At 34.3% G+C, this 16,381-nt stretch overlaps 1 protein-coding gene across 3 annotated transcripts in view; it reads right to left on the reverse strand.

Moving 5' to 3' along the window:
• Window positions 1–16,381, reverse strand: part of LOC107565889 (pleckstrin homology domain-containing family G member 5-like) — an 84,208-nt gene that overhangs the window by 50,554 nt on the left and 17,273 nt on the right. The window contains exon 1 of one of the 3 annotated variants that reach the window (XM_016251182.1): window positions 817–931. The exons of the other annotated variants lie outside the window; for them this stretch is intronic. Coding sequence (XP_016106668.1) covers window positions 817–858 — 42 coding nt within the window. The 5' untranslated portion in view covers window positions 859–931. Of the gene's footprint in view, window positions 1–816; window positions 932–16,381 lie in introns of those variants that run through there. 3 annotated transcript variants of the gene reach the window in all.

The following is a 16,381-nucleotide window of genomic DNA, read 5'->3' on the forward strand; positions in this document are numbered from 1 at the left end:
ATATATATATATATATATTATATATATACATACACATGTAAATATTTTTAAAATATATACATGTATGTTTGTGTATTTTATAAACATTATAAATATACACAGTACACACGCATATATTATGTAAACTAAAACTTATTTTGGATGCGATTAATCGCGATTAATCATTTGACAGCACATACATACATACATACATACATATATATATATATTACATTACATAAGTAGAAGAATTTGTTTAACATTATGGTAATGAGAATATATGGTAAAATAGTTCATTGTATTTAATATATCGGAAATACATATCGTTACAAAATTAATTTCTCAATGCAAAAATAAAAGTTCAAAGAACACAATTATTTTACCATGGTACATGTCTGATAAATCATAGTAATACCATGGTACTTAATGACTACCATAATTGTATACCATGTTATTCAGACAGTACATGGAAGAATACCATGGTATATGTTCAGAAAAAACCCCAGTACTATTACGATACTTTCTGTAAGTCTAATTTTCTAAGTGCACAAAAGCAGAGCTTGGGATTGGGAAAGGAAAGGGAAAAACCATGAACATAGCCGTCCTACCCCAGCCCAGACCTGCACGCTCACTTTAACATGTTTAAACTCTTCCCACTACTCATCACGATCCATGCAATTTTCTCCTGAAATTTCTGCACGCTCACGCATCGTCAACGCCAACATAAGAATTACGCACGCATCACATGATAACCAAGAAAAATAAATGACCAAACATTCAAAAACGTCCAAATGATTAGAAGGAAGGGCTCTCTGACATGCCATTAGATGCACTCACCGGCAGCCGGTCACAGTCGCATGCGTGTTTGCATGTGTGCATGTTGCTCTACACCTCTGTGCTTCAAACCGCTGTCCTGTTCTCGCTCCAGAGCAAACTGCAGCGTCCTCCTGCAGTCTGGCAGGATTTGTAGAACCGGGCTGCTTTCAATCTAATAACTCCGTAAGCTGGTGTGCGTGAGTTATACAAGGTGAATGTTTCTACCCCTGGTGTCGTTTCTTCCTACGTGGGTGCAGTTTAGCCCCTGAAGGTGTTTGTGGGACTATTTAACTGCTGGCATCTCTATAAGGAAGGAAGACATCAGATATAATCTTGCTATCAGTCGGGACCGAAGACCCAAGGGTGTGTTTACAAAAACGCCCCCATCCTCTCTCTCACACACACACACAATGCACATACACTGCTTCATCTTCAGATGAAGCTTATCTGTTAATCAGTTCACATGAACCGTTTTAATGGATTCTTGAGGAGGAGAGATTATAACAATCTGGCAAAAGTGCTAGAAAGCAGGAAGCCTAAAAACTATTTTTAAGCATAAAATACATTATCATGCTATATTATGAGCGTATCTCTGAAATAATTCATTCTGACTGGTCAGTCGTGGCATTCTGTTGTCATGTAATTAAATATAATGACTTACTAGGGTGGATGATTATCCTTTATTTGCCACAGAGCTGTGCTGGTATCTTGTTTCTTGTGTAATATAAATGTTTAACTCAAATAATTTCATGGCCTTTCTTTTTTTATTTAGTGAGTAGCTGCGTTACAAATGGGGCAAATCACAGGCAGATGGACGTTATGACAAAATTAGCCCCTTTAGGCTGATACAATACCCCTGATCATGCTGTCAGGTTGAATTTTGTGAACATGGTCATCAATACATATGATGCTCAGAATCAGAACAGAATCAATTTTATTTGCACAATTTCTCATTACTGGAAAAAAATGGTTTTAATGCTTGTCATGTTCAAAAAAAAAAGGCTATTTGTACTTGTATTTGGACCCTGGCTAATTAGTTAGAAAAGAATGAGTTAGAAAGAAAGGTGTAAAATAAAAAAGGCTATTTGTACTTGTATTTGGACCCTGGCTAATTAGTTAGAAAATAATGAGTTAGAAAGAAAGGTGTAAAATAAAAAAAGGCTATTTGTACTTGTATTTGGACCCTGGCTAATTAGCTAGAAAAGAATGAGTTAGAAAGAAAGGTGTAAAATAAAAAATTAAATTAAAAATTAAATTAAAATCATGCCATTATGTTTGGGGGGGGTCAATCTCATTTCAGAATTTTCTAAATAAATATACAAGTAAATAAAATAAACATTTGCATTCAGAGCTTGGCAAGTGTTAATTTTGGAACATAGCTAAAAAGGTCAAATGTTTCAAGGTCAAATTTTATGTGACTTATTAAATAAAAAAAAAAAAAATTTTATTCAATATTAAATTAATTAATAAACTAATTTAATTTAATTAAAATTTTTGCATTGTCAGTATTATAATGACTTCATGATGAAAATTTTCTCACCAAGTTTTATTAACTTGATACATCTGGATGTTTTGGACCCTAAAAAAAAGTTTCAAACATGAATCTATAAAAAAAAAAAATAAATAAATAAAAAAGTTAAAGACTAGATTAAAGATTTTATAAACTGTTAACCAACATAATTAAATATTAGAAATATTAAAAATATAAAAAATAAAATACATGTCACCTCTACAGACACCAAATGCAATTGCAAAAATAATTATTTTTAATATTTTAATAAAATTGTAATAATGTTTTTAATTTTAAGACTTTTTTTTTTATTTATTTATTTTTTTTTTTTAAGTTATCCAAACACTCCTCTCTCATCTGACATTGGTCAGACAAACAGATCGTCCCAAACTGGCATCATTGGTGGTGCCGACATTTCTGTTGAGCCGGTTGGGATGCTCAAACAAACAATGTTTGAAACCACTGCAGAGCTGATCATGTCACATGAGGCCTGTCAGTCAAACACATGAGGAGCAAATCCTAATGAACCCCAAACAGATGACTGCACAAACCTAGTTTGCAAAGATTTACCACAATACTACATAAAACACCACACCCTCAGCAAAACACACACTGAAAAGGAAGGCTTTGTTTTAGTTCTGCTTTGTAATTGCATCAGCATTGTATTTCCAGGATTTTGACGTACTAGTCCACGTGAGTCCATCTCTATCAAACACATTCTCTAACTAGTCAACTAGAACGCATCTGATGTTCCAGAGCTTCCAAAACAAAACTCACCGTTTCTCTGCCATTCAAAGTAAACCACGCTGAGCTTCACTTAAGTCCTCTTCATAGCTTCCTACGTGAGAGACAGTGTGTGTGTGTGTGTGTGTGTGTGTTTGGGGAATAGCAACCCATCCTCCAGAACCCCCTGCTGTCTACCTCAATTAAAAGAGTCTATATTTAAAGAGGCATGCAGACAGCAGCAACACAATTACCTGAGGGGATCAGGTGCTCCAGGCAAAGCAATCGGGAAGATGCTTCAACACAGCTGACGCTCATCTGACACAATATAGCTGTTTTTGTCGTAACACAAGGATGCAGGCCTGTCCTGCTCATGTAGTCACTGTTCCATCGCCATGATTGTCAGAATATCTTATTTGAAGGTCTACCAGTGATTTTTAGCTTGACAAACCGAACTCCTTGTTATCAATGTTGAAAACAGTTCCTTAATGCTTTTCTGGCAACTGTGATAATTTTTTCCAAAACTATTTGATAAATAGAAAAAGAACAACATTTATTTGAAATGGAAATCTTTTGTATCTTTTTTTTTTTTTTAAAAGGTAGTTTACATAGAACACAAACATTGGTTACAAGTCCATTTGAAATTAGACAAAACAGAACATCATACACAATCCAATCCCTCAATAATCTTTATTTAAAGGTCCCATATTGTCAAAAAATTTCCTGGCTTTTTTTCACGATAACTGAGGTCTAGGGGCTATTTAACTACCATTTAAGTTTCAAAACAGTCAGTCCACAGTAAAATGCACACAGCCTGCATAAAGTAGCTTGTGATTTTTCACGAACCATTGTGACTTCCGTAAAAAGTCACCGCCTACACAGTCACCGCCTTCAGTCACCACCCGAGCACCGCCCACAGTCCCACTCTCCTTTTGCCAAACCCCCAGACAACATTGCGTCCATGCCATTGCTGAGCAACGACAACACCGAAACATGTCGAAAAGGTTAACTTTAACCACAAAACCAGATCGGCCGACCTGCAATGTTACACTCTCATTCAAAGGATGGACGATCTGACAGGATTGTTACTATGAGGTGGATCACATCTAACGTGTATAGTAAAGACAAACTCACCGTGTCTTTCTAGTGATGATGAAGATGTAAATTTCAATTTCAGCAGGAAACTATTTTTACAGCTACATTAATGTTCCAGCCACAATTAATCACAACAATGTATATACAATTACAAATGATTATATATAAATCGTCAGTTTGTTGTTTTACACACATGCACACAGACATTATTTCATACACGACACAGTCGTGAGATGCAAGAAACATAGACATATGGCAAGAAATTTGTAGACGCGCCCATAACAAAAGACAATAACTTTGAGCCTTTTCTGATAAGAAGTGTGCGCTGCAAACGCGAGCATTTTTGACGATCGTTTCTGTCCAGTCTGCTCGTTTTATCGCGTTTAACCACAGCGGTCGTTGGTTTTTTGTCTGGCAGTGGCAGCAGATATTTCTAATTTGAGGCTGTATTACGTCGATTCCGGCACTCAACATTACAAGATGATGATATTTTAAGCTCCTTATGTAGCCGAACCTGCGCTGGTTTGAATGGGCCGCCTCCAGTTTCCCCTTTGTTAACTGCCTCCAGCTAGCGCTGTGACGTCGGCTCACCCAAGTTACCTGTGGTTGGCCTGGCCGTGCGTCACTCAGAACACAACAGGCCAATCAGAAGAGAGGCTCATGAATATTAATTAGACAGGCCAAAACCGACCTGTTCTCAGCAGAGCTCCTGAGAGAGGAGCTGTAAAAATATATTGAGATGGTTTTTGGTACTTATACTGCAAATATATATTGTTAAGGACATCAAAGCCTAAAATAAAACTCCAGAAAGGTGTACAATATGTGACCTTTAAACTGTTTTTGTTCCCCTCCCCCCACCTTGAAAACCTAAAGGCATTTTGCAAAATAACAAATGCAAAGTTTGACCAAATCAAATAATTTCTTTGAACTGGGTCATGTGATTCATTGAAAAGATTCACTGAACAGACCCAACTCAAAAAAAATATTATGAATAATTATAATACATTATACCCTTTACCAACCCTTTATAATGCATTATACATAAAGGCTTTATGAAAAGTGTTACCATAATTTACAGAAAAATTGACAAGTAATATGACAGATTTGTGAGATAAATAGACCCAAATGAGTCCATTATTTAGGCTACTGAAAAGGTTTGAATTAGTGAGCAAGTTAATCTTGAGAACTGAATAAATCAGATTCAAACGATTCATTGAACATATCCAACTCAAAGAGGAAAAAAATAAAAAATAAAAAATAAAATAAGATTCATTCACAAAATTTAGAAAGTCTCAATATAGATTTGTGAGACAAATAGACTGAAATTAGTTCATTATTTACTGAAAATATTGGAGTAACAAAGTAAACAAGTGCTAATTTTGGACGCGTTCCAAGAACCTAAACGCATATTAACAAACAGTAAATGCAAAGTATGACTAAAGTTCAAGTTTCTGCAAATTTGTAGGTCACGTTTCTGTCTCATACTAACAGTGTCTCTGTTTTTCAGGTTTTCAAGTAAAAATCTCAGAGCTGATTCACTCCATCAGCACCAGAGAAACAACTACTCATCTTGCAGAATGCAGGCAGGGTTTAAAGGTCCATTTCTAAGAAACAAACATTACACAAAAGCTTCTTTCCCAAGAAGGTGCGCAAACCCGCCCAGAAAACACCTCACACTAAGACAGGCATTATGTATGATCTGGAACTATTATAATTGTGACGCAGATGTTGATCAACATAGTGCTGGGCGGTATGACCAAAAATTTATATCACGGTATTTTTCAAAATTATACCGGTTTCACGGTACATGACGGTATTTTTTTTTTCATGCATATACCGGGTGTTACCCATATTTTCTACTGATTGAGAGAGGAAATACTGAAGTATATTGACTTAGAATGCCCTGTTTTACTGTCATGATGAGTGAATATTGTCAAAAATACCACACTAAATAGTGACTAAATATGACCCCTTTTAATACATGTTAACCAGGAGTCACTCTCATTTATAATCGCGGCATCGTCTGATAAAATCAACATGCATCTACACTAAAGAGCGGCTATGCGGATGTTTTGGCTATATTACTTTTTTGTCTCGTGCAGCGCTCTGCCTGTGTCTGAGTAACAAACTAAAAAAAACAACACACAAAAAAGTGCATGTGATATTAACAGACAAACTACGCTCATATTTATAATTCCAAACAATCAGTAAGCGACAGGTGCTAGGCTGTTTTGTACTCATTTATTGACGAGTCGGCTGCGGTGCGGCCAACTGAATGCGCTGCTTCTCTGCCGCTCACTGCACAGAACAGACACCAAGAGAGGTGACACTTCTCCGGGAAAGTCATACCTTGCGTTTGCGGTACAGCGCTGGCGAAATCTTCCAACTGAACCATAGCTAAGGTTTATCCAAAAAAGTCGCTAGGTTTGTCAGTATGAATATTCTATGGAAAAAATCAGCTAAAAGGGTCTGAAAGTTGCTAAATCTAGTGCTAAAGTCGCGCTCGCGTGAGTGTGAGACGCGGGAGCTGATGGCAGGGGGCGGTGGATATTTGTGGCGGTCAATGTGGATATTGTGGATGAGTTCTTCTGTGTCATCACGTTCTATTAGTTCTACAGCTTCAGTTTCGGAACTTTCACGCTTAATAACACATACAGCTGTTCCCTCACCACAGTGCAACAGTGAAAAGGGTCCCGTTCCGAACGTTGTTTAAGTGACATACACCGGTATTGCGGTATTTTAAAAATTTATATCATAACAAAAATAAACACCGGTATTCGGTATGAACCGGTATACCACCCAGCACTAGATCAACACACTGATTAAAATGTGTCAGACCTTACTTTGCCATTTATCCATGTGGCTTCGTCATTTACGAAATCAAATCCACTGATGCCATAGGCTAACAGATGGATGAAAAGGCTCCTGTGCGGTTTCCGTGACTAATGAACAACATTCTCGTGCACCGCTCTAAAGACACCCCATGCGTTCTGCATTGAAAAGTCATTATCTTCCTCTGACGGGCAGATTTTGGTGCCCAGGCCACATCCTCTCCACCACACCGGCCTTAATGCCAGCAGACACTCCTACGGTGAGCGGTCAATGACCATTACACTACAGTGAAGCAATCCTCCCATTCCTGCACGAAGAAGCCACTCATCTGGGCCTTCGCTCGCTCATTTCATCTCATGAGCCATTACCTTGTCCATTCAAGCTGAATTTATGCTTTCCGTGGTTATTTAATGGCATTACAATCTGTGGGGAAAATTCAACTACGACCTGGGCACACATCTTACAATTCAGACACCGATGACAGAAAACACATACTGAAGAGTGCAAAACCATACGCTGCCACAAAGACCTGTTACACCTGCCAATATGCTACTTACAATTTGTTTTTAAGTAATAATGTGCAAAATGTGGAAAACCATGTCTAAAACTCACTTACAATTTAAATGTGTCATCATTTACTCTCCCATGTGTCATTATGACAGATTTTCTTCTGTGGAACACAAAAGTAGAAATTTAAGTCGATAATAATGTATTTATTTATTCACTTTTTAAAACCATGCCAGCATCAAGGCTATTTTCATGGCGATCTCTGAATAAGTTATGACAATAATAATGAGTCAATATTAAAAGATGTGTATGAGCTTGAGAACCGAATCAGTCCAATTCCAGAGAAAATATTTTTTGTGAACTGGATCAAACAAATCATTAAAAAGATCCAAATCAAAATTCACAAAATGTATTTATATTTCTATATAAATATATAATAATATAAATATATTTATAGTTTTATTTAGTGAGGATATTTGAGTACGTACATTGAACTTGACAACTGAATCAATCCGAATCATGAGCGAATCATTTTTATGGATCAAACAGACCATTACAACGACCCAATTCAAAATAAACAAGCTATATGAAGTATTTTTGGAACAAACAGACCAAAATTAGTTCTTAATTTACTGAAAATATTTGAGTCAGTTAGTTGATTCAATCTTTAGAACTGAATAAATTCCAATCATGCATGATCAATTAAGTTTGGGAACTGGGTCAAATGTTGAATTAAAAAAAGAACGCACATTTCACAAATGTTAAAATTCATACAATATATTTATTTGAAAAACAGACTGATTTTTTTCCCCCCTGAAAATATTTGAGTCTGTAGGTTGAGAACTTAGTTGAGAATCAGTCTGAATTTTTGTAAACTTGATCAAACAAAATTAAAATGATCCAAATCAAAATTCACAAATTTCATTTGCGTGACAAACAGACTGAAATTAGTTTGTTATTTACTAAAAATAAATGAATATTTGAATTAAATCAGAACTAAATCAGTCTGATTCATGAGCAAATTATTTTTGTTAACTGAACTGGATCAAATGATTGATTAAAAAGACCCAATTAAAAAAATTTATAAATAAATGATTAATTCTTAAATTTCAAAAGCTATACAAAACATTTGGGTGACAAAAAAAATCATCATTTACAGAAAATCTAGATCAAACAATTCATTGAAAAGAAAAAAATATATTTTTTTACAAATTTTAAAAGCCACATGATAGATTTGTGTGGCAAACAGACCGAAATTTGTGTTACTTACCAAAAGTGAGTTGAACTAGAGAATTGAATCAGCCTTAAATATGATCAAATCATGTGTGAACTGGGTCAAATGATTCATTGAAAAAATCTCAAAACTAAAAAAATTTAAAAAGAGATTTATTAAATTACACACCACTTACTGCTCTGCTGAAGTTTCATAATCATGCTATCAAGAACTAGGCAGGGATATTTAATAATGATTACATTTCAGACCTGATTCACTTTCATTATCCCACACCTTACTGGTTTGAACAACATAAATGTGAGTAAATGTTTTTTGTATTAAATATTCCGTTAAAGCCCAAAGGTTAAACGCAAAGTCAGCTATGGTCTAAACAGTCTGTGTAGCCCCATGCCGTTGTCTGACAGCTCATTTCACATCTTAAAGAAGCCATCCAGGATCATTTATTAAACCATCCGCTGCTCAGAGTTACCCATGAATCATTAGGGTAATGAAAAGCTAAATATTTATGGGCCGTTTCAGAACTGGAAAAGAACAGACACAAATGAAAAAAAGACGGCTGATGGAGACTGCATGCGCTCCATCACTCAGCACGCCTCGGGAAAGATTAACAGCGGAATAAGAAAACAGAAGGAAAAGCTGGAGTTAGCTGGAAATGGGTAGCAACTCTGAGAAACTCTGAGAGTGGCGGTTGAGTGGGCGGCTTGACGGCCGGAGGATTGGTTTTGACGAGGATGAGGTGTTATGGAGAAAGTGAGCGCAGTTATCTGATCTATCGATGCGCTTGACGTCACACACACACACAGAGCTCTCAGCTGTTTGTCTATGGAGGGGTGTATTTCCCTGGCGATCCACATCTTGTCTAGTCCTGTTGGGGAGTGAATAGAGGTAATTGGCTCTGAGTGATGGAAGCACGCTCAGACTGGCCCGTCTCCACACGGAAACACGATCCAGATACCAGAAGATACAAACTTAAGACAAACAGACAGACTCCAGAGTCCCGTTAGCCATTTAGATTTGATCAGAAAAGGGGGGAATAGGATCAGAAAAGTGTTGTTATCGCTAACTAACTGAAATAAGTTTAAGCTGAAGTACTAAAATGATTAAAAATACAAAAATTATATAAAAGCAAAATGACTAAAACCGACTATTAAAATAAAATACAAAACTTTAAAAGATGAAAACATTAAGGCTGAAATAAAATGTAATATAAATATTAGATGAAAATTAATACAAAGAAATTAAAGCAATTACTTAACCAAATTACTTTAAAATAATACAATTTAAAAAAATCAGTAATCGAAATAGAGCTGAAAAAATTCAACTTATAAAATTAAATTGAGTATTAAAAATGCTGTCTTGACAACTAAATAAAATAAATAATTGTAAGGACTAAAATGACTAAAAGTGAAATAAACATTAAAGCTATAAATAAATAAAAATAATTATAAAAGCACATAAAATTACTAAATTTACTAAAAATAGTTATAAAATGCAAAATAAATATTTGATGGAAAAATAATACAATTTATTAAAGCTGCACTCTAGCCCGCTGTGTGAAACTACTTTGTTTGGCCTTCCAAAAGAGGACACGACTAGAAATCAGTGGTTGTATTGCCACATAACCACTGATGTCACACGGACTACTTTGTCGATCATCTGGGTACTTTTCTGGACCTTGAACGTGGTAGTTACCTTGCTGTCTATGGGAGGGTCAGAGAGCCCTCAGATTTCATCAAAAATATCTTAAATTGTGTTCTGAAAATGAACATAGGTCTTACAGGTTTGGAACAACACGAGGGTGAGTAATTAATGACAGAATTTTCATTTTTGGGTGAACTAACCCTTTAATGCAAATCTTTTCATTAGTCTTCTCCACTAGATGTCACCCTCTTATTTACCTTGCACGATGTTACAACGGGAAGCCTGTCAGTCATTCAGTGCTTATCATGGCGGAGATACTGTTGACAAGAACCAAGAACAAAGCAATATGCGTGATTTGCCATGCTCAGATGAAATGCAATAGTAATACTACAAATCTGCGGAAGCATTTGACATCACGCGTAAAGGCACCTTGATTTCCGCAATGAATGAATGATGGATGAATGAATGAAATGTTTTGTTTACTACACACTTACTAAAGCGCGGATGATGCTCAAGGTGTTTTCAGCCTCTGTCGTCTCACTATGATGATATGAATACACGAATATCATCCCCAGCTGCTCTGAGAGTCACTTCATTAGCATTTTACCGTTTAATTTGACAAAACTACCGTCATATCACATACACAGCAGCTGCAAGTTCCTCACAGCAACCCGTCAAAATAAAAGTTTAGTTTAACGTGAAGAAACTGTCAGAAATATTACTATTTAGCGGTCTTAAAACTTAATGTTACAACAATGCTACTACTACTACTAATAAAAAAAATCGAGAATCGAACCAAAAATCGAACCGAAATCGAATCGGGACATCTGAATCGATACCCAGCCCTACTATAAACGATCGGCCACCTGCAGGATCCTCACATGCAATAGCCTAGTAGTCGGGACAACTTCTTTATGTTTACAGACGTGACATAATGAGGCGGCAGCATGCTCGAATTTCCCGCGAAAACCTACCCGTACCATTTAAATTAGAAAACATTATTATAAGCTTACCGTTGTGAATCGGGCTAAAGTAAGGAGATCGTTTTGAACACTGGCTGGTTATGTACTTGCTCAGATATTGATTTCAGATCCTTTTTAACCAAAAAAAGTTAACAGACTGCAGCTTTAAATAAATATAGAAATCTAAAATAATAATAATAAGACATCTGAATCGATACCCAGCCCTACTATAAACGATCGGCCACCTGCAGGATCCTCACATGCAATAGCCTAGTAGTCGGGACAACTTCTTTATGTTTACAGACGTGACATAATGAGGCGGCAGCATGCTCGAATTTCCCGCGAAAACCTACCCGTACCATTTAAATTAGAAAACATTATTATAAGCTTACCGTTGTGAATCGGGCTAAAGTAAGGAGATCGTTTTGAACACTGGCTGGTTATGTACTTGCTCAGATATTGATTTCAGATCATTTTTAACCAAAAAAAGTTAACAGACTGCAGCTTTAAATAAATATAGAAATCTAAAATAATAATAATAATAATAATAATAAAAATACAAACAAAAAATAAAACTATTACTGAAACTAACTGAAATAAATTGATTTAAGTAACTAAAATTAAAACTTAAATAATAAATTAAATTTACATGCTAAATAAAATTCTGTAAAAATAGGGGAAAATGTACTGTATAATTTGAAGGGGTTTTTTAAATAGGTGAATCCCCGTTTTTTTTGTTGTTTTTTTACTTTACACTGCATTGCATTGTATTTTAGAGTTAACGGAAATGTCTGTAAAATTACTGGATAATGTCGTGTATAATAAGCTGCCAGTACTTTTTCTGTTATTTTACTAATTTATTTTTAAAGTTTATATAGAAATATGTAAAAAATATAAAATGAAATAAGTAAATAAATAAATAAAAATGACCGAATTTCCCGCGAAAACCTACCCGTACCATTTAAATTAGAAAACATTATTATAAGCTTACCGTTGTGAATCGGGCTAAAGTAAGGAGATCGTTTTGAACACTGGCTGGTTATGTACTTGCTCAGATATTGATTTCAGATCCTTTTTAACCAAAAAAAGTTAACAGACTGCAGCTTTAAATAAATATAGAAATCTAAAATAATAATAATAAAAATACAAACAAAAAATAAAACTATTACTGAAACTAACTGAAATAAATTGATTTAAGTAACTAAAATTAAAACTTAAATAATAAATTAAATTTACATGCTAAATAAAATTCTGTAAAAATAGGGGAAAATGTACTGTATAATTTGAAGGGGTTTTTTAAATAGGTGAATCCCCGTTTTTTTTGTTGTTTTTTTACTTTACACTGCATTGCATTGTATTTTAGAGTTAACGGAAATGTCTGTAAAATTACTGGATAATGTCGTGTATAATAAGCTGCCAGTACTTTTTCTGTTATTTTACTAATTTATTTTTAAAGTTTATATAGAAATATGTAAAAAATATAAAATGAAATAAGTAAATAAATAAATAAAAATGACAAAAGAACATAAAATTACTACAACTACAAAAATAAATGCCAACTCAACATATTAACAAATAAAATACAACATAAATTCCACAAAAATAACACTGGATAAGAAAATAAGAGACTGAATTTCGAGTTTGTGCAGTGCAACACGTCACAGCATGTGCCGTACTGTCACGCGGCATCTCCGACAATCAGCTCATTTTCAAGGCTTTCCATAATTACCCAGTTAAAGTGACAGATTTCTACTAGGTTACATTTACACAAACGGCACACCACAGCAATTTCCAAACTTTCGAAAGCAAGCACTTTCTAAAAGTGTATTTCCAAAACATCTATGACATACATTTAACCTTTGTCTTGTCAGCATTATTCCTACGGCAGACTATAAATAAATACAATCCTCCTTAAACCAGTCTGAAGGCCTGTAGAGCAACATTAGCGACTGTTGTGCAAGAGCCGTGACTAGTTAAGCAGCAGAAAATGAGACACAGACAGTGATCAGACATCTGCACCGGTGTGTTTGTCGTCAAGCTCTAGCTGGGCCTTGCATTAAACAGCAAGATGCTAACAGATTTTTGCACAGTTTAACAGTACTTAAAGGGTTATGGGTTGTTTGTCATCTCAGAAAGCACCACTAATGCTTTGACAACAGATTTCTTGTGAGTTATCAGAGTTCTGTCCTATGCAAACACACACACACACACTTGTTTCTCTGCCTCTACCCAGTGGTGAGACTGAGTTACTGCCGCACAGGAATCATGACGTACTTCTGACAACTAAAGCTGCTTTTATTGTGCAAGGAATTCAAAATTATGACTTTCAAAATTGTATGTTTATAGTAAACAGAAAAGTAGGGGAAAGAGGGCTAAGACCAGTCAGTGGGTAAACGGTGTCACCCTCTTAATTTAGCAAATAGAGCATTACATCACATTTTGAGGTCAATCAAGCACAGCTATTCACATATCCGAGAAAATGAAAATGTTAAAAATTATTATTATTTTTATTTTCATTTATGATTTGTGAGTAAAATATGTTAATGATTATATTTAATTAATTATTTTTTTTTATTTTTGCATATTCTAAATGGCTGGAAAAAGACTGTCACAGGGAACTTATTCAGGTCTTCGAATTTCCCGCGAAAACCTACCCGTACCATTTAAATTAGAAAACATTATTATAAGCTTACCGTTGTGAATCGGGCTAAAGTAAGGAGATCGTTTTGAACACTGGCTGGTTATGTACTTGCTCAGATATTGATTTCAGATCCTTTTTAACCAAAAAAAGTTAACAGACTGCAGCTTTAAATAAATATAGAAATCTAAAATAATAATAATAAAAATACAAACAAAAAATAAAACTATTACTGAAACTAACTGAAATAAATTGATTTAAGTAACTAAAATTAAAACTTAAATAATAAATTAAATTTACATGCTAAATAAAATTCTGTAAAAATAGGGGAAAATGTACTGTATAATTTGAAGGGGTTTTTTAAATAGGTGAATCCCCGTTTTTTTTTTTGTTTTTTTACTTTACACTGCATTGCATTGTATTTTAGAGTTAACGGAAATGTCTGTAAAATTACTGGATAATGTCGTGTATAATAAGCTGCCAGTACTTTTTCTGTTATTTTACTAATTTATTTTTAAAGTTTATATAGAAATATGTAAAAAATATAAAATGAAATAAGTAAATAAATAAATAAAAATGACAAAAGAACATAAAATTACTACAACTACAAAAATAAATGCCAACTCAACATATTAACAAATAAAATACAACATAAATTCCACAAAAATAACACTGGATAAGAAAATAAGAGACTGAATTTCGAGTTTGTGCAGTGCAACACGTCACAGCATGTGCCGTACTGTCACGCGGCATCTCCGACAATCAGCTCATTTTCAAGGCTTTCCATAATTACCCAGTTAAAGTGACAGATTTCTACTAGGTTACATTTACACAAACGGCACACCACAGCAATTTCCAAACTTTCGAAAGCAAGCACTTTCTAAAAGTGTATTTCCAAAACATCTATGACATACATTTAACCTTTGTCTTGTCAGCATTATTCCTACGGCAGACTATAAATAAATACAATCCTCCTTAAACCAGTCTGAAGGCCTGTAGAGCAACATTAGCGACTGTTGTGCAAGAGCCGTGACTAGTTCAGCAGCAGAAAATGAGACACAGACAGTGATCAGACATCTGCACCGGTGTGTTTGTCGTCAAGCTCTAGCTGGGCCTTGCATTAAACAGCAAGATGCAAACAGATTTTTGCACAGTTTAACAGTACTTAAAGGGTTATGGGTTGTTTGTCATCTCAGAAAGCACCACTAATGCTTTGACAACAGATTTCTTGTGAGTTATCAGAGTTCTGTCCTATGCAAACACACACACACACTTGTTTCTCTGCCTCTACCCAGTGGTGAGACTGAGTTACTGCCGCACAGGAATCATGACGTACTTCTGACAACTAAAGCTGCTTTTATTGTGCAAGGAATTCAAAATTATGACTTTCAAAATTGTATGTTTATAGTAAACAGAAAAGTAGGGGAAAGAGGGCTAAGACCAGTCAGTGGGTAAACGGTGTCACCCTCTTAATTTAGCAAATAGAGCATTACATCACATTTTGAGGTCAATCAAGCACAGCTATTCACATATCCGAGAAAATGAAAATGTTAAAAATTATTATTATTTTTATTTTCATTTATGATTTGTGAGTAAAATATGTTAATGATTATATTTAATTAATTATTTTTTTTTATTTTTGCATATTCTAAATGGCTGGAAAAAGACTGTCACAGGGAACTTATTCAGGTCTAGAAATAAATCTAAATAAATCAACAACAACAACAAAAAGTAAAGGCCAAAAGATAAGGTTATATTTGATCATGTTAGTTTTTATGACCTTTTTAGGTCATTTTTAGAATTTAAATATATATTGTAGATCTTATTTTTTTCATCATTTTAAATTCATTTTAAATTATTTTGTTCAGCAATGATGTATTAAACTGACCAAAAGTGACATTAAAGACATTTATATATTGCGGAGTTCTTTACAAATGTATTTAAAATGATTCAAAGTAGGAAATAAATCTAAATAAATCAACAACAACAACAACAAAAAGTAAAGGCCAAAAGATAAGGTTATATTTGATCATGTTAGTTTTTATGACCTTTTTAGGTAATTTTTAGAATTTAAACATATATTGTAGATCTTATTTTTTTCATCATTTTAAATTCATTTTAAATTATTTTGTTCAGCAATGATGTATTAAACTGACCAAAAGTGACATTAAAGACATTTATATATTGCGGAGTTCTTTACAAATGTATTTAAAATGATTCAAAGTATAAAATCTGTAATTTATTCCATTACACCAGTCTTCAGTGTCACATGATCCTTCAGAAATCATTCTAATATTTTGATTTATTATTTTTATTATCAATGTTGGAAACAGTTGTGCTGCTTTTTTTTTGGGGGGGGGGGGGGGGGGGGGGGGTTTTTTTTTTCTGTGTTTTTTTTTTTTTTTTTTTTTTTTTTTTTTTTTTTTTTTTTTTCTATAACAAAA

The sequence above is a fragment of the Sinocyclocheilus grahami genome, unplaced genomic scaffold (genome assembly GCF_001515645.1).
Source record: "Sinocyclocheilus grahami isolate Dianchi unplaced genomic scaffold, SAMN03320097.WGS_v1.1 scaffold1033.1, whole genome shotgun sequence".
Lineage (NCBI taxonomy): Eukaryota > Metazoa > Chordata > Actinopteri > Cypriniformes > Cyprinidae > Sinocyclocheilus > Sinocyclocheilus grahami.